This window comes from Chaetura pelagica, unplaced genomic scaffold, assembly GCF_000747805.2.
Source record: "Chaetura pelagica isolate M959 unplaced genomic scaffold, ChaPel_1.0 scaffold676, whole genome shotgun sequence".
Classification (NCBI taxonomy): Eukaryota; Metazoa; Chordata; class Aves; order Apodiformes; family Apodidae; genus Chaetura; species Chaetura pelagica.
The window spans coordinates 504,835-530,879 of NW_009953724.1; the positions used below are offsets into that span (position 1 = coordinate 504,835).

The 26,045-nt window shown below is 48.7% G+C and overlaps 2 protein-coding genes across 2 annotated transcripts in view; both read right to left on the minus strand.

Annotated features, from left to right (window-relative positions):
- YARS (tyrosyl-tRNA synthetase) overlaps nucleotides 1-13,902 on the minus strand; it is a 22,292-nt gene extending 8,390 nt beyond the window's left edge. Inside the window, exon 1 of the mRNA XM_010000616.1 lies at nucleotides 13,888-13,902. Within this exon, the coding sequence (XP_009998918.1) occupies nucleotides 13,888-13,902 (15 nt within the window). The remainder of the gene's footprint in view (nucleotides 1-13,887) is intronic.
- Nucleotides 13,903-14,856: 954 nt separating this feature from the next.
- On the minus strand, nucleotides 14,857-22,929 carry FNDC5 (fibronectin type III domain containing 5). The gene is made up of 6 exons (XM_010000617.1): nucleotides 22,908-22,929; nucleotides 21,007-21,122; nucleotides 20,503-20,701; nucleotides 18,981-19,073; nucleotides 15,855-15,988; nucleotides 14,857-15,154 (listed from the first exon to the last, which is right to left on the minus strand). The coding sequence occupies exons 1-6, from the start codon at nucleotides 22,927-22,929 to the stop codon at nucleotides 15,113-15,115; spliced, it is 606 nt and encodes a 201-aa protein (XP_009998919.1). The 3' UTR covers nucleotides 14,857-15,112.
- Between the last annotated feature and the right edge of the window lie 3,116 nt (nucleotides 22,930-26,045).

A 26,045-nucleotide genomic window follows, 5' to 3' on the forward strand; every position in this document is an offset into this window, starting at 1 on the left:
GAGGGGCTGGTGCCTGAGCCTCGGCAGGGCTGGGTTCCTCAGCACCGTTGTCTTTTGGAGTCACTGTTTCCTGACGCTGTGCTAGAAACCCCTACAAAATGAGTGAATCTGAAGCACCTCCCTTAGACCCCCCTGCTCAGCTCCAGTGCTGGTGCAGCTCGGGGCTAACTGGCTCCAGTATGGTCCTGATGTGCTGGGAGCAGTGGTGGAATGAGAGGCTGGCAGCAGGCATGGGTTTACATGGTTTAGGAGCCATTTAATCAGGGAGCAATAACCTGCTGGAAATCCTTGAACATCCCCTAAATTCACTTATCTGGGGACTGGCAGAAGGCTGTTGCATCATAGTTACCCAAGTTCTGCTTCCAGAATCAGCTGATGTGGAGCTTGGAAGTCCAGACCCAGCTGCAGTTCAGTGACTTGGGAAGGTCATGGCTGTAAAGAAACCATTTCCTTGTCAGCAAACTATTATAAACACCTCCCAATGTGCTTTTTGTAAGCCAGTTCCAGCAAAGAAAAAGGCTTTGTTTGGTTCTCTTTCAAGTCCTATTTGGTTAGGAACTTGACTACCAGACTGCTGCACTCTGTAGGGCTAAATCCACATTTAATTTGGTTTTATTTGCTTTTTGTTTCCCTTTGAAGCACTTGGGCACTTGTAGTTAAATTGCAGAACTCAGGCAAGTGGTGTCTAGTGGGATCTGCCGTGTGCACTGTGAAGGTTTTCTATGTACTGAGCTGATTCCTGAGGTATTTTCTCCCTTCAGTTTGGTTACTTTGTTATTCTGAAAGTGCTGATTTTTATTATTTGGACAGGTTGACAAGAGGAAGCAGCAGAACTGCCTGGAGTTTAGTCCTGGAATAGGTAACCCCCTCGGGCAAGACAGAAGGTATTCCTTGGAATTTGCCTGTAGGAGAGGGCAGGAAATACCTTTCCTTAGGCCAGGCTCTCCTGCTGGGAGGCAAATGCAGGGCTCTCAGGTCAAAAGATTCAGGTTAGTGTGAGTCCTCACTGAGAGTAAAACGGGTTTTGGTTGTGAATACCTTTAAACTATTGAATTTTACAGGAAGAACCTTTATCTCCTGATGTTTCATCCCAACTTGTGCTGTGTATGAATGTGCTGGTGGCTGAGTTGCTGAGTGTCCTCTGAGCTCCCTGACAGAGTCAGTCCCTTGCTCAGCTTTTCCTAACCCAAAAAAAGACTTTTTATTTATCTTTGAAGGACAGAGGTGGGGGCTGGGGAACTGGCAGAGCCTGTGAGGCCTTATTTAATACTTTGTGTGCTCTGTGCTTCAAGGTCTTAAAGAATAGAATTTGTGAAGCTGGTGGCTGGTGTTAGAAGGACTGATTTACAGCAGCTGTGGAGGACAAGGTACAGACTCTGTTGATGATTTGGGCTTGTATTTGTCCTGCTTGGCACAGCCAAAGGACCTTGGGTGTGAGAACAGTCAGGGAATGAGGGACTGGTGGTGGTTTGATGTTGTTAAAGGTGTAAAATGGTCAGGAGTAAAGGTGAGGAGTGAAAATGGTGTGTCTGCCAGTGGTTTTTTACCTTCTCCGTTGTATGTGGGGTGGAAAACCAGCTGAGGTGGATCTAAGATGTTGTCTTTTGCTGGCAGGTTGGAGCTGAGACGTGGGGATTCTTTTCTGATCAAAGGGCAGCAGGATGAGGTGAACTTCAGAGCAGGTTCCTGGAGCTGTGAGCAGAAGGCACAGGCTCCCTGAGACACATGGATGACCCTTCCCCTCAGGCCTTTGGGCTTGGTCTTTGTCATGAGTTCAGATCTCCAGTTCCCAGGCCCAAAAGGCTGCTGGATTCCTCAGAGCAGGTTCAGGCCCTGCAGTCAGCTAAGAAACCTTGTGTGGGGAGTCACCTCTGGAGCACTCCAGAGGAACTGCCTCTCTGTTCCCCAGATTACTCCTTCTTTCAAGAATCCTGTCATTTTCTGGATAGTTCTGGCTATGATGACCTTGCTGCCAGTTCTTCTGCATCAAAATATGATGATGTGGCCATTTCTCTAGACACAACCAGATGCTTTGATGATGAGCCAGATGATTCCTTGTTGGAACTGTCAGGCAGTGAAGAAGGGAATTCTTCTTTCAATTACACTGAGGAAGAGATCCAGGAAATCTTGGCAGATGATGGTGTGGAATCCAAGTGGTACCTGACCAGAAGCAGCACTTTGAGCCAAAATGGAGATGAAGAGAGGGAAAATGAGGACACCAGCAGCTGCACTGGGACATCATTCCTCAGAGATGATGCAGACACAGCCTCAGAGATGGCAGAGCCACCAAGTGAACCTCTGTCCAGAGAGGGTTCTCCACTTGGATCTGAGTGTTATCCCACCCTTGCAAGGGGAAGGGCTGGTTTGGATGAGAACCAGCTGCAGTCGGCCCAGGTGACCCGCAAGTTGTTTGAACTTGACCTCCAGGAGCTTCTGAGCCTCAGCCCCATTGATGCTGACTGTGAAGATCAGCCTCTGGAGGACACTTGTTTGGAGGAAGCCAAGAGAGAAGCTTCAGAAGCAGTCAGGAATGATGAGAAAACTGCCAGGAGCTGCATTCCTGAAGAATCCCTGGAGGAGCTGGTGGCTGATGGCCAGCAAAGCCTGCAGGTGGGTTGCCAGGGAAAGGCTCCCTTGGGAGATGTGTCAGACTGCTGTGGTGTGGAAGAATCCATGTCCTCTTCTGTCCTCACCTGTGGCCAGAGTTCACCTGAGGATGGTTCCCCCCCTGGGCTGCCAAGGACCCCCACACCTTCAACTGGATCCAGAGACCAAGAACTTTCTGGAGCAACAGGGAGCTGCTTTTCAGGGAAGCTGGACTCTCCAGAGGATGATGGGAGGCAGGAACCCTCAGAAGCTGAACAACCATCCAGCAGCACCAAAGTAATCACACATCCTAATTCTTGTAACTAAAATGCTTTTAATTCCATTCCTTTTGATTTATCTTATGGCAGTGATGTCCACGTGCACACCAAGTATGTTTTCACTCAGTAAGGGAAGGTTTGCCCAGCAAAGTGATTTATTTTTATATTTAACTGTATCACCAGGACTTACATGGTTTCCTAGTAGATGTTAACACCTTTTTTTTCCTTTTCTTTCTAGTTAGGTGATGTAGCTGAAGGCCAGGTTGGGCAGGAAGAGACAACCAGTGGGAAAAACCCTGGCAAAGCAACTCCTGTGCCACAGGAAAAGGAAAGGTAAGTTCTTAGGAGCCTCTAAATGCCTCTGCACTCAGAAAAATGTCACAGCAGTTCCCCAGACAGGTTTGGTTGGTTGTGTGCAGCTGGTTCGAGCTCTTCATTTTTTTTTCCTTAAGGTGCACTGAAATAGTGTAAAAAGTACTTAATGTTTTACCCTGTGAGCTACGGGAAGAGGGTGAACGATATGAGAGGTGATCCAGGTGGGAAGGAGGGCTGGTAGGACAGTCCTGGGCAGGGCAGAAAGTGTTGGTGCTGGCTTGGAGGCTGCTCTCCTTCTGGAGAGGTTTCCTGCAGGTGGCAGCAGCTGAGCTGCACTGGGTGTCTTCTGCTGTCTGTGCTCCTGGAGCTGGGGCTTGGGTTCTTCGTCCCCGTGGCTGCTGCAGATCTGCTGCTCTTGTGTTCCGGGCTCAGGGTGGCCTTGAGAAAGGTGACAAAGCTGCTTGTGAGGGCAGGGTCGTGGCTCAGGACAGTGACTTGCTGGGGTACTCAGCTGACACTCCTGCTTTGCTCTCAGGCTGGTTTATTTGCAGCTTTATTCAGATAAATACTTTTACTTTTGCAGTCACAGTGAAGTGCTACAAGAAGCTCATGTCCTAGTTCTGTAGGACACTCCCCTGTCTTTTGTAACCCCATTTGATGAATTGTCTAAAAAGATATTAACACTGTCTCTTATTTTAAAGACTGAAACAAGGGACATGGAATTGGGAAGCAGAGCTTGAGCAAAGGAAACATTTCTCTCCAGAGGGTGCACGTCTGGATGAAGAAAGGAGTAGCTGCTACAGCAGGTAACCCCTGATGGCGTGGGGTCTGGCTGCACTGCTGGGAGGGGAGAGCAGGGGATGGAAATCCCAGCAGGAGCCCTGACACCTTCATAGGATCAGGGAATGGTCTGGGTTAGAAGTGACCTTCAAGATCATCAGGTTCCAACCCCCTGCATGGACAGGGACACTTCACATCAGACCAAGCTGCACAAAGGCTCATCCATACTGGCCTGGAACACTTCCACGGATGGGGCAGCCACAGCTGCCCTGGGCAAGTGCCTTCTTACCCTCACGGTGAAGAATTTCTTCCTGATGTCTAACCTAAATCTCCCCCCTTTCAGTTCAAAACCATCACCCATTGTCCTGTCACTACCCCAGGTGGCCTCCTGCTGGGGTTATTCAGAGTGTTCATGGGTGCAGTCATTGTCATTGCCTCAGAGTTGCAAGGAACTGACAGTTTGGTAGTTCTCTGCACTTCCCTGGGCAGCAGGAACAGCTGCATCACCTCAGGGCTGCTCCAGGATGTGAGGACAAGAGCAGCAGGGCAGGGGCTGTGCAGGGAAGGCTGGGATGGCCTCTTTTCTCTCCCTTTCCAATGAAAAATGCAAGACGTATGTTCTGAGTCACAGAAAATCAGGCAGGAGAGCTCCAAATGAGCAGGGCTGGGGAGGGAAATAGTTGCATTTTGCTGGGGAAGAACATTGCCTGTGATGCACACAATTTGATTTTCTTATTAGTGCAGAGCTCTCCCAAGTAGCTGGAGGCTGGGAATGCAGCCCAACAGCCCGTGTGGGCTTCCCCTGCTCCCTCAGCAGCCTCCTCTGCCTTTGACCCTGCCTGGGATTCCTGTGTGCCTGGATCCCAGCAATGTCTTGTCTGTCATTTGCCTAGGAGATGCAAAAATGCATCCCAAGAAATTCCTAAAGGAAAAAATAGCAGGTTTCAGAGCCAGCAAGGGAATTCCCTTTGGGAAGCAGCCACTAACAGATTGCTGCTGTCAATCTTGAGCTCTGTTTTGGGTTGTGAATCCCCTGGCATTCATTTCATAGTCGCGTTTGACTTTGCAATCCCCTCTTCTACATGATCTGTCTGCTCTTCCTTTTATCCCATCCCTTGCTCCTTGTTCTTATGTTGTCTGGATGAATTCCAGGTTGGCTACAGCTTTATCTTGTCACTTGATATCTTGCTTTTGTTCTTTATAAATGCAATTTTCTTCCATCTGGGCTGGGGGAGTGTGTTGCACTGGCTACCAAAGTGCAGCCTTTGGACCTTGACTAGTTGGGAGAAATTCTTTGGTGTTCAGAGCAAACGTTTCCCAGCTAACCACCTGGAGTGAGTTGGGAAGAAACCTCTGGTTGTAGTTGTTCTTCCTCTCATTCTGAGAGGATGTTTCTAGAGGATGTTCAGTCTGAAAAGACAAATTTGCAGCTTCCCACTGGAATCTAAATGTTGCTGGGGCTGCCTCATCATAGCAGATGTGAAAATGAGATGTGATTTGAACATCTGCTGGAAAATGGGTGGTTGAAACTGATAATTGACCACAAAAGATTTCTGCCAGCTGACCAGTTGTTAGCATTCACACTTCATTATGGCCCTTTATCCAACAGTAAATAGGATCATATCCTTCTGGATTAGATCCTCCTCAGCAGTTCTAGTGGGTTCATTATGAGTCTGCAGAGATAATGAGACTCCTGCTCTTCTCACTGACTCTGGCACTGAACTGTTGCATTCTGCTACCCAGGCCTGTCCTCAGCAGTGTTCCCAGATGGACAGGCCTGTTTTGCCATGGGCAAGGAAAGAACAAACTTTCCAGTGCCTAAAGGGTCTCCAGAAAAGCTGGGGAGGGGCTTTTCACCAGAGAGAGAAGTGATAGGACAAGAGGGAAATGGATTAAAACTGGAAGAGAGGAGATTTAGGTTAGAGATCGGGAAGAAATTCTTCACCATGAGAGTAGGAAGGCACTGGAACAGGTTGCCCAGGGAAGCTGTGGCTGCCCCATCCCTGGAAGTGTCCCAGACCAGTGTGGATGAGCCTTTGTGCAGCCTGGTCTGATGTGAGGTGTCCCTGCTCATAGCAGGGGGGTTGGAACCTGATGATCTTTAATGTCCCTTCCAACCTTTACCATTCCATGATTCTATGAAACTCCACAGAAAGAACATGTCCCTCTCTAGACACAGCCTCCTTGTGGCTTCTACCCAAACACCTGCACTTCAGAAGACTGGCTTTCCAGGTCATTAACACTGCACTTGTGCCTGTGGGATGGTGCTTGCAGCACCTGCTACTCAGACAAGTCTTCTCATGTTGTTTGGAGCTAGTTCCTGCCTGACCTCCAGCTGCTGCTCCCTCTGAGTGCTGCTGCCAGCAGGACTCCACCAGGAGTTCTGGAGGTTTGGTTTGTTTGGGAGAGGTTTATGGTGCTCAGCAATTTGATCAGAGCTCTTACAGCGTGGGAGAAACCTGATAAATTATTTCCTTGGATCCATCTTGAATCAAAAGGAGAGGAGGAGAAGGAAATGCCTTATAAAGAGTCACAGACCATCTGGTCTTACTGTAATAACAAAGATCAATGTCTTTTTAAAAACAGACACACCAGGTTTAAGGTGATGGAAAGGGAGAATAGTGTAAGGGAACATATGGAGAAACAAATCTGTGAAATACAAGGAAGTGCTGTGCTAGCAGAGCCTGCCTTGAAAGAGTCTGGTCTGTTGATTGATACTGAGCTGGCTGAGGAAAAGACTTTCATCTTGGAACAGTTCTTACCTGCCCAAATGTATTTTGCTTGAATGGGAAGCATGTAGGGAAGGAACAGGACTTGGGCTGTGCTGACAGAACAGAAGAATTATATTTGTGGCTGAGCCTAGGAGGGAGATTTCACTTCAAAGCAAATGAAATCCTCCCACAAACCCTAAATTTCAAGAGGGATGTGAGATGGGGTTTGGAGGGGGGGATGGGGTTGGAGCTGGTAAAGCAGATTTCAAGGAGACTCATGGTGAGGGGAGTGGTGGGAGGGTTGTCCTCAGCAGAATGTGATGCTCCCCAGGCTGCCACTGGTCCAGGGGCTTCTCTTGTGACAAACCACATGGCTTTGGTTGGCAGGGACTTCTGCTGAGATGATCAGAGCTCCTGGTTTCTAAATGAGGGCAGAAGTTGCCTGAAAATCTCATCCTAAATCTGTAGTTTCGCCTCAGCTGTTGTGGAAGGGGGGGATGGACTGTGCCTGAGGAGAAAGAAATCAGAACATCTTCAGTTCTGTTCCATGGCAGGTCACTTGATCTAGGGTGTCACTGTCCCCTTTCCTCATGTGTAATGGCCACAGGGATTCCTACCCTGAGCCCTGGGTTGGATCATTAGGTGAGGTGATGTGCTAATTGCTCTCTCCCAATACCTAGTGGGATTCATCTGCTCCTCTGACTTTGCCTCTTGCAGGGCAGTTCAAGCCTCTCACTGGTGTGAAGTCCCCACAAGTCATGGTGGTGGTTTGCACACATTGTAACTGTGGCTCAGAAGGGCAAGGGAGGGAGGCACTTCCATATAGGAAGGCTGGGAAGTGGTGATTTCTCCTCACACACACATCTTGCCTCAGCTTGTTGCAGACATCAGGAATTGTGTGACAATTTGCCCTTTGTTACTGCCCTGAGTGCCTCCCTTCTTCCTAAACAATGCAGCCTGAAAACATGGATGTATTTTTTTCATGGAACACTTCTGAAACCTTGTCCAGAAGTATCTTTTTCTGGACAAGAAGTTGTTTCCTTGGGTAAATAAAGGCTGATACTGCAGTTTGTGAAGGAGATTTGGATTTGCTCAGGAGACTCAGTGTTCCCTGGAAAGGAAGAAGTGTTACACAGGGCTGTGATTCACATCAATCACATGGAGGGAAAAACTTTTGAGTTTGGACTGGGCAAAGACACAGCCTGTTCTGTCCTGAGAGCACCTTGGAGCTCTGGACTTCAGCAGGGGCAGTATTCCAAGGAAGTTGCCTTTCCCTGAGCTGTAGTATCTGCTCTGACAGAGCAGCAGGGCAAATGCTACAGCCAGGCTGGAGTTACTGGTTGGTATTTCATGTAAGGAATCCAAGGATTCTTGCATTCTGCTGGACCTTCTCTTGCCAAGGATTGGCTGTGCAAGACCTTCAGCTCAGCTCTGTTGGATAGAGGGGCCTGCCCTGTGCCCACAGACAGCCCTGGCTTGTAAGGTCGGTAGTCCCAGAGCTCTCAAGCAATGAGTAGAATCCTGTTGCTTTTAGACCCATGTAACCCTGACCTAGAGAGACCTCTTGGGAGCAGCCTCTGAGATCCAGTCACCACAAACCTTTGCTGAAAGTTGTGATAAAGATATCTTGAGTGTAAACCAAGTCTCTCTCCCCAGCTGTTGGCACGAACCAGTTGCTTTGCTGGCTTGAGACCTGCTCAGTTGTTGACTGCACTTGCTGAGCAACTGCTGCAGAAATTAAAGCATCCATGTTGTGGATGTGACAACCCTGTGCCAGCCAGGTGCTCCTTCTCCAAACTGACAGTGTTTTTTTGTAAGAGTGACCCCCGTGGTGGTTCATTCTGTGGGTGGATTTGCAGCTGATAAAAGCTGCTTCCTGAGCTGTGCTGATGCCTGTGCACAAATAAGAATAAAAAAAACACAGCAAGGAAGAGCTGGCTTTTTTCAAAATGCAGAAGAGGCCAAGAAGCCTCTAATGATGTGGAAAAGCTTTGGAACACTCTGAGGCCTGGAGATAACTGAGCTGATTGGAATGTAATTTGTTTTTTAATCTTGTAAGGCAGCTTAAAGTCTGAGGGGAGTTTGCTTCTTGTTTAAACAACTGTCCAGTGGAGGGAACTGCTCTATATTTTCATTGTTATAATTTGAATATATTTTTTTACTCATTTGATTCACATGATCTTGAAGAGGTACAATACTGATGTTTGTCACTGTTGTGGTTCATATATTTTATGATTTTGTGCTTCTGTAGCACCTTTCAAACCCAAAGCAGGACAGGAGGAAGTGGCTTTAAAAGGCGAGCAAAGTTTGCCACTGTCCTAGATGTGCAGTGACTGAGGCACAGAGAATTGAAGTCATTTGTCCAAAGGATAAGCAGTGAAGTTTGGAGCAGAGCCTGGCATTGCCTGACTGCACTAACTCCTAAATAATACAGCCTCCATTAACCAAGTCATTCATAGGCAGCAATTTTTTGGGGCAGGAGATGTCTTTTTTTCCTGTTGGGCTGTGCAGGCGTGGGTAGTGCATGCCCAGTGTCAGGGCTCTAGGTCAGTAACTGATCTTCTCCAGTCAATATCACATTTTTAATGCCTCTTGTGTGACTTTTCCCACTGTAAATTTTGTGCTTGGAGAGCCTTGCATAGGAAGAGAAGGTGACATCCCTTGGCAGCCATTCATTGGGGAGTGATGAGCACATGGTGGCTGTTGTCTTTTACCCCACTGAATCCCACATGTTAAGTTGAAGAGACTTCTCTGAAAAAGGAATAATTTACTTGTGGTCCTGAGGACAGTTTCACATGCTGGCCAGGTTGTATCTGTAAAGTCCACCTCCTCCTAACACACCAGATGTTTGCCTCAAATCTCCTTAATTCAGGTGTTTTGAGAAGGTGAGGGAGGTAGCAGGAGTATGACTGCAGAGCCTATTCATCCTCTCTCCCCATGAAAGCAGACTAGCTTACTTGCTGGAGGGTTTGTCTGTAACTAAACTGCTCTGGGACTGACTATGAAGGTCCAGAAGTGCTGCAGGACCAGAAGCTGCTGCCCTAACTGCTGGGATGGCCAAGCTTTGCCTCAGCCAGTGAGTGATGGTCACTGCTGGTCAGCAGTGAGAACAGAGGGGTAGGAGGGCCAGGGACAATCTACTCCCTTTGCCTGGTGTGCTCAGGTGCTGCCTTTTATTTGTTCAGAGATTTTCATGCTGGCTGCCTTGATTTTGTTGCAGGTCCCTTCATAACCTCATAAAAAGATGCACAGCAGTTGGGATGTTATTTATATTAACCTGCTCTTGAAGCAGGCATTCAGTTCCCAGTTCAGCCATGCTGAGAAAATGAAATTAAGCAGGCAGCACTATACCATGATAGCAAGGGGATGGTGTCTAAGACCAGCTCCCCTGTGCTGGAGGACCTGGGGCAGAAGCAGATGCCTCTTCATCCCCACTCCTATCTTTTGTGGTCCCTGTGAATGGGGATCTTTTGGGTGAATGAACCTGCCAGGGAGCAGCTCTGTGCTTTGTGAAGGCTTTAGGCTTCTGGGCAGCCTTATTGCTGGAGATTTCATTCCTTGACATTGCAAGTGTGATTCATCTGTACTGAGCAGCAGAGATACTGCAAGGGGAGGGGGAGAGGGTGTATTAAGCTTTTGTGGAAGGACATACTGCATATTTGCTGCTAGAGTGTAGCCAAGGGCTCCCTTTATGATGATTGCTGGAGTAGAATCCAGCAACACCAGAAAAGACTGGAAGAGGCTGTTTTGTGCACGCCCTGCATGAGCTCTGGGATTAAATGTCTTAACAATTAAAAATTTAATAACATTCATCAATGTGTGATGAATCATTGCAGTCTAACAACAGCAGTGAGGAAACAATGGGGCTGAAATCAGAACCACTGCCTGGCTTATTCTGCTGTCCTCTCAAAAGCTAACCAACCCTTCCCTCCTTCTGTGCTGTAAGGTAATGCTAAACAGAGTAAATTGTGTCCTGAAATGTGAATTAGTGGGAGCTGATAGTGTTCTCCCTTCAGTTTGAGAGGATGTCTAGTACTATGTTGGTTGCCTCCTCTGCAGAACAGGTCTGGTTGGTATAAATAGGTTCTATTTAGCAGTTGGTGGCACCAAGTGTGGGGGTTTTGTCAGTTAAAAAGGACAACAATGTGCTGTAAAGTGTCAAATGGTATCATGGGGCTATGTCATTATTGCCACTCAATGACTCCTCATCCCATGTGTTCAGTTTCCAAGCAAAAAGATGGTTTTTCTGGCTGCCAGCTTTGCTGCCTCCATCTGGGATCTCAAATTCAAGCTGTGTCTTTCCTGGCTCCGTCGCTAATAATAAAGATTCTTCATTTGGAACTTGGTTAAACAAAATTGATGCTGCTGCATGAACTGAAAGAGGATCCAGCTTTCCTCCAGACGTGTGGGCTGGAGCACTATCAAGTAGGAACATAATAATTTGAATCTATAAGGCCATCAGATGATATAATAGCAGATTGGTGGAGAAACAGAAGGTATTTTAGCAGAACAAGCACGTTGATCATGGAGCTTCTTAACAAATGCTAGAAAGCTGATTGAGGTTGGTCAGTTTGACTTCTGCTTCCAGACTAAGCAGTAATAGCTCATTACATCTTGTTAGGATTTCTGCAAATCTAGGGAAATTCCATTTGGTGGAACATATGGTATAATCTTCAGCTCTCCTTGGGAAGTCAAGTCTGACTACTCTGTCAATGAATTGCCATCTTTTTATCAGCAAAATGGATGTGTAGCTGTGACACATGCTTTTGAGTGATGGAACCTTGAATGTCTTTGGCAAATCCTGGCATTAGCAGCCTGTTCCTCTCCATTTCCATCTCCTTCAGAAAGTCATTACCAGCTGAGATTACACAAACACTTTCTGTCGTGTAGCTGTTTCCTCCTCTGATGCTATTGAACTGTCAAGGGAGAAAATGCCTAATGTTCTCTTTTTCTTCCAAGGAGACAGAGAACACGTGTAGGTGTTTCCTCCTCTGATGCTATTGAACTGTCAAGGGAGAAAATGCCTAATGTTCTCTTTTTCTTCCAAGGAGACAGAGAACAGAGCTTGTGCTGCTGCTTGTTGTACAGAGGGAGGAGGTGAGAAGTGTTGTGAGTTGGAAGGACGTGCTGGGCAGGATTGTTTGCTCCACACCCGCCTCCCTGACTCCATTTCTCTAAACTGGTGGAGGAGGAATATATTGGCTAAATTGTACTTGTAGGCATAATATTACAGTGCTTGAAAGGAGGAAAGCAAGTGGTGCTTAACTTGCAACACTCACTCTGTGTCTTGGCTAAGGGTTCTGCTTCCAGCTTCTCCCTCCTCATTGTGCCTGTCTTCTCTGCTCAGTGGATTCTTGGAAATCAACAGGGTGAGTCCTCGGGGCTGCACAGTGTTGGCAGAGCCAGCTGCTTTCCTTTAGTTTTGAGATCAACAGGGAACCAGTTCTTGCAGGGCTCTCTCTGGGATCCCTTTTGTGGCAGCCCATTCCCCCTTGCTGCCTTTTGGTGTTCCACCCACACCTCCCTTTCCTGTCCCTGCTCCCCAGAGCCAGGCAAAACCAGCAGTCAGGGAAACATGGGTGGCCTTCAGGGTGCATTCTGTGGCCCAGCATCACTTTCTTCAGTGTTGACTTGGATTTTTTTCTTGATCTCTTCCCTTTATTGACTGTAAAACACCTCAGGATTTTCTTTTGGCAGCTGCTGAGGAGGATGAGGGAGCTATTCTAAAGATGGGGTCAGGCTTGAAGTCACAGCCCCAGAGCATTAGTGGGATCTGACTCCCATGGGTTATGGTAGAAGCTGACACCAAAACAGCAGCTAAAGCTTTGGTGTTTATGACCCTCAGAAAAGTAAGATCTTAAATAACTTCTCCTATAATGGGAGACACCTTTTTCCTGGATTTATTGTATCAATTCAGAGTTGCTGAAAACATTTCCTTTAAGAGAATCACTTGGATGGTCTGGAGTCTCTCTCGGATGAGCAGAGTTGCTGCCAGCCTCCATTTGTTCCCTGTCACTAATAACATTATTACCTTACTTTTAAAGCCTGCAGTTATGGATCATACTGATCACCCCTTTTACCTCCTGCCATGTGATGGTGTGAGCACTTAACCCTGTGTGAGCACCAAAGCTCTGAATTTTAAACCTTTTCTACCAAGCAATGAGTGAGCACTTCTCTGTTAGGAAAGAAATAGTTTAAACCCATCAGTAGGGAACAACAAGAGTTCCTGTAAAAAAAAATAAAAATAAAATAAAGGGTGGGGTCTGAATTCTCAGGGACAACTGTCTTTAAAAACAGACACATCACCCCCCTAAACTGCTTTTCCTCACTTCCCAGGGCTGCTTGCTTGGCTCCCTGCTCCAGGATTAGAAGAGAGCATCTCTGTTATTTTGCACATGCCACACCATCTGTCTTGAATCTCCCTTTGTAGGGTTATGGATTCCAAACAACATTTCTGTCTTGGGACATAACAGACATGTCTGAAGAAGCTTGTTAGGTATGGCTGGAGTGCTAGTTATGTTGCAGGTTTGGATTTTCCCCCCCTCATCCTGCAACCAAAGTGAACACTGAACCTTTCTGGTTCTCTACGCCCTGTTGCTGAGAAAACATTCCATGCTATCACCCCTGAGAAATACAGAGGGTTCCCCTGTTCTAGTGTGTGCATTCTGTTCAGAGCAGGAGAAGATTAAATCCTGCTAAATTCCAACATTACAAGGACACAGGAGATGCCTTTAATCTTTTATTGTACATTATAAAATGTTTATTGCTCTGTCTGTATCAGAGGTGTTGACCTCTCCCTCTTGGTGATGGAGGAGTATGTTCTGGCAAAGGATCCACTGAAGAGACCTTTGGGGTTGGCCTGTCTTCTGCAGCTGGCACAAGGGAAGCCCTTGTTCAGCAGCACATCTGCAAGCAGATTGCTAGTGCCCTTCTCCTGAATCAGCTATTTTGGAAAGGCTGGTGATGTAGGAAGAGGAGAAATGGCTGAACTCTGTTCCTGCCAGCCTGTTTCTTCACAGGGACTTTTCAACCAGGCTCATCTGAGTGCAGGTTTGTTGTAAGGAGATTCAAACCCTACCCCGGCCAACCTGCCTTGGTATTTGATGGAACTAATAGGATCTTGCCTTATCCCCTAGTGCATATGGAGTGGTCTTGTGGAGTAATTAGCTAAACACAAAATACCCCATGGCACATGACAAAGAGTACAGCTTTCCCACCTGGTGGGCTTGCATCTACCAGCTTCCAGAGCACCAGCAATCCCAGGGATCCTGTCACCTTACAAACATCAAGCACTCAATAAAAGAGAGGAGAACCCCAACCCCTTTCCCATCCCTCATCATCCTGTCCATGGATCTGCCCTCCAGCAGACACTTGGCTTAACAACCTCTCAAAAATAGTGCAGACAGGACTCGTAAGGAGAACCAGACCTTCCCACAGGAACCATACTAAAAGAAGCATTTTAAGAACTTCAGCCCTCAAAAAAAGGTCCCTTAGGCAAGAACCTTTCACAATAAATGGCTATTGCCAGTGGAGACCTTGCATAGCAACCAGGATCATGAGTTTTTTTCTGGTTATTTCTTTTTTTTTTTTGCTTACTGGCTACATTTTTATGGACCTTCTATCACACTGGTGGTGGACTCAGGCCCAGCTGAAAATCCTGTCAAGGAAATGGTTGAAATGATCAGAAATTATTATTACAGAAAAGAACTGCTCCTGGTGTCCCCTCCTCTTGGTCTGTGCCTCTGCACTGGGTGTGCCCTGATTGTCTAAGGTGAAGAGCACCAGTGTGAGGGTGGAGATGTGCTGCAGCCTCCCTGGAGAACAACCAGGGAAGGTGGGAATGGAAACTGGGGTATGTCTTTCTTTTTTGTCTTTGAAAAACCCACCCAGATGTGTTCCACAACACACACCAGTGGAACAAGCAAGGCCAGGACACACAGCAGCTGAAAGCTGGTTGCTGGTTGTGTCTGTGATGAGCTTTGCCCTTTCCTGGCTTGGAGAGAAGTGACAGTGACTGATGCCTGAGCTCACCTTAGTGCTCTCAAGGTGGAGTGAGACAAAATAAAGATACAACAAAACCTTGTACATTTCCAAAGACAGGAAAATCATTCCAGAAGATGGAGTGTGAGGGTTGGAGAGGAGTGTGTGCGATGTTGCTCCAGCCCAGGTGATTCATGGCTCCAGCACAGGACCATGGGCAGCATCTGCTCACTGATGCTTTTCCACCTTCATTGTTTGGGTTTCAAGGGGGTTTTTTTTGCAGGATTTTTCTTCCTGGCCAGATGTTTTGTAGAACACAGGCGAGGAGGTGTGTGCCAGCAAGTGACAATCACTAGGTCTCTTTCCAAATTGCTCCAACAATATTTCACCTCCCTAGTCATCAAGGCTCAGAGGCAGAAAGTGAGAGTGAGGAATGGAGTCCATCTATCAGCCTGCAGGCTGTCATGCTTCAATGATGTTCACTGAGGGCTTGTTTTTTGGAAACTAGAAGAGAAGAGGAGACAGAGGGAAGATTGGATGTTAAGGAGCTGCTAGAGAGGAAAAAACCCAACATCTCAGAGCTCAGTGCAGTAGAAATTCTTATTTCCCATCCCCTCAGGATAAAGGAAAAGGGCTGGAGTGGAGGCATTTGGGTTTCATGGTTCATCACTGTCTGAGTGAGAATGAGTGGACTATTGCAAATAATAATGAAATATGAAGCTGTGCCAGAGTGCAAGTTGTGAATAGAAACACAAGAAAGTTAAATGAATTAGAATAAGTTGATATTAATTACAGGCTTGAGTCTGCTTATATGACTGTGTCCTGTGTGCTACCAGCCACGCTCCTGCTGATCAGTTCTTGGTTAATTGCAAGAGGAGCATCACCTTTAGCCACCTGAGGGCTGCTGTGGGGTAAGGACCCAAGCAACCTGGGAACTCCAGCATCCCCTCAGTGGATTTTTCTTCCATAGATGTTTGTGTATTTTAGAAATAGGAAATGAAATCTATATTTCACTGCCGGACGTGCAGGCCAACCCAGAGGTGGGAGTGAAGTGCTGATCTCTTGGTGTGTCTGGGAGGCTCACCCTGCTCACCAAGCATGCCTGGGTGTCAGGGGGTGTTCCCGTTCTGCTACCCAGCTAGAGGGGAGGGTGTTTAGCAGAGGCTGCTCGATTGCCTGCCTGGTCCCGGTGGCCACAGCTCACCTTGCTGCGGAGGAGCCCCCCGCCCTGGTGCTCGGGGGTGCTGTTCTCCGAGGCGCTCTTGGCTTTCTCCTTGCTGTTGTTTGGCTCGTTATCTTTGATGATGTCGTATTGTCTGCAAAACAGGGCGATCACCCCTGACAGGAAAGAGCGTTAGTGATCACAGAAATGAGCTCAGCCCCTGGAGCCTGCAGAGATCAGAGATCCCCCCCTTGCCAGCCGGGTTTGTGCCTTCAGCTGGAGACCTCGGCAGCTTTCACAGTTGCTCCTCAGGATCATTTCCTAACACAGCCTGTCAGCCCTCTGGCTGTTTCCTTCTCAATGCCTAATTCCATGCTAAACTAGTTAGGCAGAAGGACAGAAGATGAATTATATTCTGGCTTCCCTGTCATTGACTGGGACAAGTGTTTTAAGCCCTTGGATAGTGATCAACACAAACCGTGCGGGCTCTTTGCTTTGCAGACACAGGAGCTCCTGGAATTTCTGGTTAGTGCAAATATGTCCTCTGGCCTTTCTCCTCGGGAGTGGAGAGAAGGAGCAAGAACTGGCAGGTGAAAGGCAAGTACAGCACCTGCCTGGTACAAGCCAGGGCCTCTTGTGCAGGACAACATCTGCAAACATGCAACAGTGACGGCAGCAAAAGCTGCCAGTGGAAATTTCCTCTCACACAGCAGGGACATGGAGAGAAGAGCAGAGGCAGCCATGCCACATTAGGCGACTGCAAATGCCTTTCTTAGAAGCTTTTCTGTGACATTTTGGTCAAATAAACACAGAGGTTAAGCAGAGCCAGGCAGGTGCTGCTTCTCCCTTACTGAAAATCATTCCAGCTCCCCTAATAGCAAAACATCTGTCAAGCTTTCACCAGATGATCACAAACTGCTGTATAAAGTGAGGTGTTTTTCTGGCAGTTGACCCCAGGTATTCCTGGTAAACCCAGTCGTCCAAATTCTTTCTTGCCTCTGTGAACAAATGGCTGATCCTAGGAGAACAGGTTAACACCTGCTCCAGTCACACCTTCTGTGATTTTTGATGGTAAAACTGAGGCACAGAGAAACAAAATTTGTGAACAATACCAGAAAGACAGCACAAGAGCTTAGGTCTTGTTTCCATTCAAAGCCCTGGGCACAGACTTGTTCCAGTTTCTGGTTGCTACAACATTGACATACATTCAGGTTATGGCCAGGCCAAGAGCTGGACAGAGGTTCTGGTATATTGAGACTTTGTAAAAGAAACCCAGGAGATGTAGAGAGATTTTTCTCCCCACCCACTTTCCTTTTTAAATGTAAGTCATCTGTCTAGAGATGAAACTGTGGTATGAACAAATTCTTTGTTCAGATGCTGATCTGAGTTTTAGATTACACTACAGTGGGAGATGAATCAGTTGTTCAGTCACTTGATGTAATTATTCGTGATTGTTTTTACTGGCAGGGCATTTAAATTTGAGTGTGCAGAGGTAAAACTTGACATAGATGCTGAAAAGATTGTGGTTTTGGAAGCCTTGTGATTTAGTTTAGGCTTTAATTTGCTCATCATCTTCAGCAATGATTGCTGTCCATTTGGAAATGCAAATAGTGGCAAACTCAAGACTTTCCAGGGGGGGGAAAAATATATGTGGATCTGATTCTGTGTCACCTGGATTCACTTGCAAGAGAACTTGCAGAGCTGAACAGGACACAGTCAGTCCCCCCACCCCCTTCCTCTGTGACAGATCTCAGAACAGTGGCTTCTTTCCTCTTCACATCTCTCCCTGTAGGTGTCTCATCTCAGCAGAATGTTGTGTAAATGGGCCAGATCCTCTGCTGGAGTAAACTGGTGCAGCTCCTCTCAGGTGAGGATTGTGACAGTTTCCAGCAGCAGAGGTGACAGACCAACACCTTCCCAGGTGGGACAAGCTGCCAAAGCCACTAGCCAGTCAGTGCTCCTGGGGGACACACCTTCACTTCTGACTGAGGAGAAATCTCTGTGCAAATATTTACACACACTCTGTGTAGAAACGCAGCTTGACAAGAGGGCTACATTCTGAGTGGCAAAGGTTGTCTCCTCTGCCTCGTAGCTTTGCCGTGGAGCTGATTTCCTGGCCTGCCAATTTCCTTGGGTCACCTTAACCCTTCCCTGTGGGCAACGTGCTCTGTGCCTCGCAGGGAGCAAATCTTGTTTCATTAATGTTTTACGTTGCAGCAGGAGCAGCAGCTGCCTGGCAGCCAGGGGAGGCCAGGGCTTGAAATAGAAAACAAACACCTCCAGACTTGATTTCCCATTAACTCAGGCATGTCATTCCCAAAAGGAGCAGGCTGGAGGGCTGGCTGCAGCCACTTCACACATGCCAAGCTGGAGGAACAGGACTCAGGGGCATTTTCTTCTCCCTATTTGCTACTTTAAATCATAGGAGCCATTTCTGTGAGGTCTGTTGAAATATGTTCTTCAAGTCATGTCAGAAAAACTCTTGGTTCTCTTTGGAACCCACACCATTTTTTTCCCCCACACCATCTCAAGCTCATCTAGACTTTTCCTTCCTTTAGGTGAATATGATTCTGCTGATGTCCCTCCTTTTCCTATTAAATCCTGTTCTTTGTGTTTTAACAGTGGATGTTGAGAGGATCTGGGTTTATTGAGGTTTTGATGTTTGGGGCCACTTGTTCTTTCAATGCTTCCAATATTTTTATTGATTTTGAAGGGCATTTTAGTGTCCATATAATAGTGGGTGTTGAGTGTGAGACTTGTACATTTCTGATTTGCATAAAATTTGGAGCCACAAATAACAGATAATTGCAGTGACCTGCAGCATTTCAAGGACTTGGAGGCATCCTGTTGGCTGGCTGAGGGCATTGTCAGCAGTGCATTCTGGAAAAATTGAGATTACAGGATTAGCCATGATGAATTAGGCAATTAGTGGATCAAATCCATTATCTGCTTCCTGCTGGACCAGCCCAGCCCACTGATTCACCTGCTTTTGGCACTGCCAACTTGTGACGCTGCACAGGGGACCGAGGTGCCCTCAGAGCTGGATGTGCAGAGCCCTCGGTGGGAGGAAGGGTTTCTTTTTGGTCTTATATGATTGTAGGAGCAAACCAAGTGAGGCAGCAGGCCCTGGGGGGTATGAGGTTCTTGTGACAGAAAGGTTGGACTGACCTGCCCACATAAACAACACCACAACAATGATGAGAATCTCCCCCGCTCGCAGCTGTTGGGTTTTCATCGCCATCTCCTTCATTGTCACCTCATCTGCACAGGGGGAAAGAGAGATCATGAGGCCTGGCAGTGTGGCTTGAGCTGGGCTGGACACCAGTTTAACAGTGCCCTTGGCTCCAGTCATCAGGGTGTGGTGGGCAGAGCTGGCAGGGACAGTTCTCACCCCTCACACCAGCAGCTCGAGCTGCACATGGAGCTTGTGGAGCATCAGCTGCTCAGAGGGAGCTCCTGACACTCTGCGGGAGATGGGGTAGCAGTGAGGCAGGGGCAGCAGGAAGGGAGCACAGAGGAGCTGCTGTGGGCTAAGTCCACACCTGATCTGCCCCCGTGGTGGCTCGCTCTGCCCTGCCTCTGGTCCCTGTCACAAAGCCTTGCATGCTCCAGCAGTTCCTCTCCCAGCTGGGGAGTGTGGAGCCTGGTGTGATCCTTGCAGTGGAGCCACGGGATTCGGAAATGAGTTGAGCCTTTTTGCACAGCCTAATGTGCCTCCTTGGCTTCAAAGCACTAAGAAGATGACAGCTGGGGTCTCCAGGGAGGGAAGCACTGCTCCTTTTTGTGCTTTCGGATGAACAGCAATTCAGTATTTACAGATACCAAATCATTTTAGCAGGAAGAGTTGAGAACTCACAACATCCTAGGAAGTCAAAAGCCCTGCAACAGGCTGGGTCATGGCAGGCAGGCAGTAACCCCTTGTGCCCCACACCCCTGCACTCCCCAGCCCTTTCTGTAGCCAAGATTCTTGCTGACAGAAAACCTTCAACCATCTGGTTTGGCTTAAGAGGAACAAGTGAGGGGGTTGCCAGTGAGGAAGTGCCAGATTTCCTCCATGGATATGTTCAAAACCCAACTAGACATGACCCTGGACAACCTGCTCTAGTTGACCCTGCTTGCTTGAGCTGGGGTTTGAACTAGGTGATCTCAAGAAGTCTCTTCCAACCTCAGCTTTCTGTGATTTGGCAGAAACATTTGAAATGCAAGAAAAGTGGGAGTCTCTGGGTATTTTTTTCCCCCTCTTGTCCTGGAATCCAAGCACAGGAGGCCCAGCAAATCTCCTTGAGTGCCCTGTGAGCACAGCAGTGTTGTGCCTAGTGCCACCCAGGAGTCTAGTTCCACAGGCTGCTCAGGAATTTCTCCTGGCATTCTTCACTTGCAAGGATGCTGGACACTCTGCTCCCAGGCTGGAAGCCTCCTCCTCCTCCTCACTTTGCCTGTTAAACCTCATCTGAAATGGGAGAAATGAGCAGCCAGCCTCCACCAGCATCTCCCTAACATTTTGCATCAACCTTGTCTGCTGGGTACACTCAGGGCATCCCACTCCTCCTTGTGGAACTGGGACAGGACCCTCAGCCCTGGATGCCTTTATCCCAGCTGCTCTCCTTGCACAGGGTGCTGCTCTCCTCTCTGCAGAGCCCTGCACTGCCTGGGTGTCCCAGGGGCCACACGGGAACTCACCCACACTTGCCTTTATTTTTAGAGGCTAGTTTCTCAGCTTCCCTGGGGGTCTTGAAGAGGACTGGCTCACTGGCAGGGCTCTGGCCTTGGATGCTGATGGACTGGACATGCACAATGTACTCAGTGTCCTCCTCTAGGTCCCAGAGGGCACAGGAGCGGGTGGTGGTGTTCACCTCCTGGATGAAGCGCAGCATCCGCACGTCCTTCTTCTGGAAGCCGAGAGAGGAGAGCACAGAGTGGTGGAGAGGCCTCCCGTGTGCACTGCTGGCATCTAAGACCACTGCTTCCTGCCCTGTCCACCACGGACCTGGAGGCCACCAGAGCCTTTCCTCTCTGCAGCTACCAATAGCAGGAGAGCTGCTGCAAAGAGGATGGGAAGCCAAGTCCCCTCCCAGACCACGAGGGACAGGACGAGAAGGAATGGGCTTAAGCTGCAGCCAGAGAATTTGGAAACTGAGGGGGACCTGGGGTGAAGATGAAGGTGACTGAAACTGGGTCACTGTTGGCACCATACCTGTTGGGAAATTGCAAATCCAATGACAACTTCATCTTCCAGAACATCCCAAGTCACAACAGCTGAGTTGGCTTTCAGGTGTCTGACTGTGACATTGACTGGAGCCGACGGGCTGTCTGCAAGGAGGGAGAGCAGAGCCTTGACAGGGGCACAGTCACAGCAGGAGACAGCCAGGGCAGGGAGGGGAGTGGGAAAGAACCTTGTTCAGGGTCCTTCCTGGGCATGGGGCTGGGTGTGGGACCTGGAAATTGGAGGGACTCCATGTCTCAATTGCCAGTGAGGTTCTAGGAGATGTCTGCTGAGAACATGAGCTGCCTGAGACATGGGTGAAGTAGCTGACCCTTGGGAAGAGTTTCTTTTGACAATTCAGCAGACCAGGGAGCAGCTCATTCATCTCATCCTGCCCAGCCACACACCACGTGTGCTCTGTTGGTTCCTGTTACAGTCTGACAGTGACAGCTGGGAGGAAATGCAAAATCTGCCTTGGAAATATGAGAACTGAATGCTTTGATGAGCCCTCTGGAGGCTTGAAATTCAGGATCAGTAAATAGGAGTGTTTCTTTTTTCTTTTCCCTGCTAGTTTGACAGACATTTTTTTCCTCTGTGCTTTGTGGCTGATGGGCTGTCTCTCAGATGGTTGGAGGACATCCAGCAGCCACCCTGTCATGGCTGGCAGGACACAACATGCTGCAGGAGCATGGTCCTGTGACAGGGGCAGACCATGGAATCAGTAGCCCAAGGCTCCCTTTTTATTCCCAGTTCCAGAGCACAGCTGGGTTTCCAGCTGCAGAGTGGCTCTGTGTGGCTGCCAGCCCTGCCAAGGGGAGCTGGGCTGGGAGGTGCCAGCTGAGCACACCCTCAGCAGGAGCCTCTTCCCAAGGGATCTGCACCCTGCACCCTGCCCAGCCCTTCCTGGCATCTCAGGGGGAAGGTTTTGCCTCGTAACTGGGCAAAGTCCTCCCAGTGCTCTGTGCAGTGAGTTGAACTCTTCCCTCCATTCAACTCAAATTTAACTCACAACCTCCAGCTTGTGCCCCAAGCCCAAGGGCAGTAAAGGATAAGGAGACTGGTAAGACTCTTACTACCCCCAGGAGGTCAGATGGGTGAGAAGGAGTCTTTATTTTCTCACTCTCACCAAAGAATAACACTTTCATTGCTTTGTAACCATTGCCCACCACTGCCCTTCTGGGCTGGGGTCAACAGTAAAAGAAGGCTGCACGTGTGCACGTCTCCAGTAGCACTTGTTGGATTTATAGTCTGTTCCAGCTGCCTGGATGTGGCCAAAAATATTCTAGCTGTAGTGTCAGTGTCTCCTAACAACTGACTTCATTCCCAGTGAATGTTTCCCTGGGAACAGAGGAAATAATGGGAGTACAAAAAGCCCCAGCTGAAGGTCAGTGCTGTTCCACACTTAGCAATGACCTTATTCCTTTCTCCCCTCCCCAGACAACACCCAGAGTCCTGCCTCTTTCTTGCAAATAGGATATCCACATCCAGCAGTGGGAACCTTAGGAAGATGATGTCTGGATGAGCTGATTTGATCCAGACTGACTCTAGCGAGTCCTTCCATGAGCACAAAGGTTGCTGAAAGGTGGATGGTTAAACCCACATGAATTTGGGACTTCAGGAGGAGGAGCAGCAGGGAGCAAATGTGGTCTCCAGGATTTCACAGGGGAAGGTGTCCTTCTTCTCTGAAGCACCTGGTCATCTCATCTCTCAGGGATGAGGCAGTGGTCTCCAGCCAGCTTCCAGAGAGCAGGAACATTTCTCCTCCTCTGCAGCAGCCAGGACCAAGGACAGGCTGAGCAGGGAGATGGATCATCCCCCTCAGCCTGAACACTGGTCCCTTCTGGACTCACTGCTGTGCCACAAGGAAGGGACATGGGTCTGCAGCTCCTCACCTTCCCCCGTGACTGTAGGCATGTGCCAACAGGAGTAAGGTCTAATTTTAGGAAGGGGCAGTCAGCAGATGGGAATGCACAGGGCAGGGCTGTGAGTCATGCCTGGGGAATTTGCTGGAACACACGGAGGACATGACGGAGCTGAGAGATGGAGACAAAACAGTCTCCAGCTGCAGCCAGGCACTTCACCCTTCTCAAAGTGCAGCTGTAGAGTTAAATCCCAGCATGGTTGTCTTTCCTGGATATTTTTAGGAGCTAATTTAAAAAAAAAATATTAGGAGCTGCCACTGATGTACCCAGCTTAGGTTGAGGAGGCCTTGGAAAAGAGATGAATGAACCTCACAGGAACAGAGAGCAGAGTTTGAGGGGAAAAGCTTTGCTCTGGAAAAAGGGAATGTACAGCACATCACACTGAGTCCACTTTGAAATCTGTGACCTTGAAGCAAGAGCAGCATGAAAGTGTCTTAAGTTTCCTGATGACATAAAAACATGGGGGAGTTGGGAAGATCTGGAGAGGAGCAACCAACCTCTCTGGGAATTGGTGAGAGAGGGTGGAGGGCAGCAGGACTCTGAATGTGGGCAGGGGAGAAGTCAGCTGATGTGGAGGGTCAAGAGAACTCTAGAAACCCCTTTCACAGTAACACCTGAGAGAGAGGTGAGGTAGTTGGAGTCAGGAGATAATGCAGGAAGACTTGGGACAGCAGGTCTGAACATGCCTTTCCTTTCACTACCACAGGTCAGGAGTAGCTACAATAAATCAGTGGTGTCAAACGAGTATAAAAGCGATATGCAAAGAGAATGAAGCCCGGGCTTTGACAGGAATACAAAGCCAGGAAAATGAGTTTCCTGCTCCCAGAGCTGAGGGAATAATTTGGAACAAGAATTTTAATCTGCGACGATGCTTTTCTCCCCGCTCCCAGGAGATGCATGATGAGATCATGACTTTCTGAAATCTAATCACTGTTCCAAGATATTCTACACTGCTTTTGGCTCTCAGGGCCAGTTGGGGCTCTTTGTAGTGCCAGCCTGACTGAGGTTGGGTGGGGAAGGGGCAATGTCTGTTTCCCAGCTGGCTGTAGGGGGTCGGCATCTCTAGCAGGGCCTTGAGGTGCCAAATCCCAATGTTTGGCTCCTTCTAGAGCTCAGTGCAGCTCCTGGAAACTTTGCTTCTGTGCCTGTGGCAGCCAGGAAAGCTGCTGGTGTTCTGGAAGTGGGTGCAGAGGATGGGATGGTCCCAGGGGCTGTTTCTTCCCCCACTGGGTGTGAGGTGGCAAGGAACACACTGTCCATCAAACCTTCCTTGTGTGTGTTCCTCCATGGAAGCTGGGGCCCTGGCTGGTCTCTGAGGGACCCAGATGGTACAAAATTTCTGGTTCAGCTTCATCCCAGGGCCAAGGCTGCCATGCCTGCCAGAGCAAATCCCACCTTGGGAGCTGGCAGAGGAGCTGTTTGGCCCAGTTTGAACTGGAGCTGTGTGCTTGGATGAAAAGCTGCTCCTGTTTTCATGTCAGAACTTGCAGCCCTTTCTTTAAGGGGAAACTCCAATTAATTAAGAGGAAATCATGATGATTTTTAGACGTAAATGGCTGCTTCAAAACTGCTCATGCTTAAAGTGTGTCTTGTTTCCTTCCCTCAGGGACCCTTCCTCAGGTGAGCTGCCATCCTACAGTCCCCAGGGATGTGAGTCCCAGCCCTGCCCTATTCCTCCCCACCTTGGACCCTCGCAAGAGCAGGTCAGAACAGCCCCCATGCAGCAAGGAGGCCCAAGCAGTGAAGATTGCCCTTAATCCCCTTTTAATGCTGATACCTTATTCTAGCCTTTCATTAAATGCTTTGCTGATTATTAATGGAGTTTTATTTGAGAGGAAAAAAACAACCTCACACTTCCAGAGCTTTGGGCTGATTCCATTGTTGGCACAGAAGCTGCTGGCACAAGGCAGAGGGAACCAGTCACCTGCCCTGGCTTCTCCCTTGGAGCTGTAGTGTGGATGGGATGGGGGGGAAGGAAGAGAAGGGTGAAGGTTTGTCTCCATCCCACTGCTGCTGGCACCCATCAGGGTGGGGCTACAGATGGAGGGTGCTGGGGTGAGCAAAGGGGGTGTCTGAGACACCAGAATGTCTCACCTAGCACCTCTAGGATCAGGGAGGTACTTAGGCCACAAAGGCACCCCAGGAGATGCTCAGAGCTCCTGCTCCTCTGCTGAGCTCCCTCTCCTCCCTGCTGGGTCTCCCCTTTTGAAGCCACTCTTAATTTGCAGCCTCTGCCATGAGCTCTTATGGCAGGGCTGGAGGGAGAGCTGGCTGGTGCCTCTGGAGGGATTAGTGCTTAGGGTGAGAGGAAGAGGCCGTGGAAATACCACACCCTTGGAGGTCACCTCTGCCAGCTGAACCCTGCATTAGGTTTGGAATTAGAACCTATTCCTGGATTGACCTCCACAGCCAAGGGGCCCAGCCTCCCCCCCACAAATCTGCTTTTTATGCATTTGAGTGTCCTGGAAGCTCCAGGCACTTCCAAATGCATTTGTTTCCTCCACAGGCAAGGCCATCCTGTGCTTGTGGCATTTGCCAGCTCAGTCAGCTCCTCTCCCACAGGCAGCTCCTTTCCTGCTGCTCCAGAGCCCCTAGGACATGGATGGGTGAGCAGAGCTCCTGCTGAGCCTCTGCAGCAGCTCCCTCAGTGCTATCCACCTGCAGGCTCCCTGCCCTTTCCCACGGGAGACAGTGAACATCAATCCCAGCAGCTCTTTGCTCCTGCTCCTCCACCTTCCCTGCCAACGTGGGAGATGGAAGGACACAACCTGCAAGGGGAAGGAACATCCCATAAGGTCCTGGCTGATGTTCTTTGGGAAGTGTGGGTACAAAAAAAGCCCTCTTTTCACTGCCTTCCTGAGCTTTTCCTTGCTCTCCCAGCGTGGCTCCCCTCTCTGGATGTAATTGCCTGTCAGCTTTATGGGGTGTGTAGGAAGGGGCTGGCGCCGTTCAGCTTCTCTGAGTTGGTTTAATGAGGGGAGTGGGAGGGAGCAGAGCCCACCCCCCCCGGCCCCATGGGAAGCAGGGACTATTGGCTGAGAATTTCAAAGAGCAAAAAAAACCAACCTGTGGTTCTTTAGTCTGGGAAAGAGGCAATTATTTCCTGCT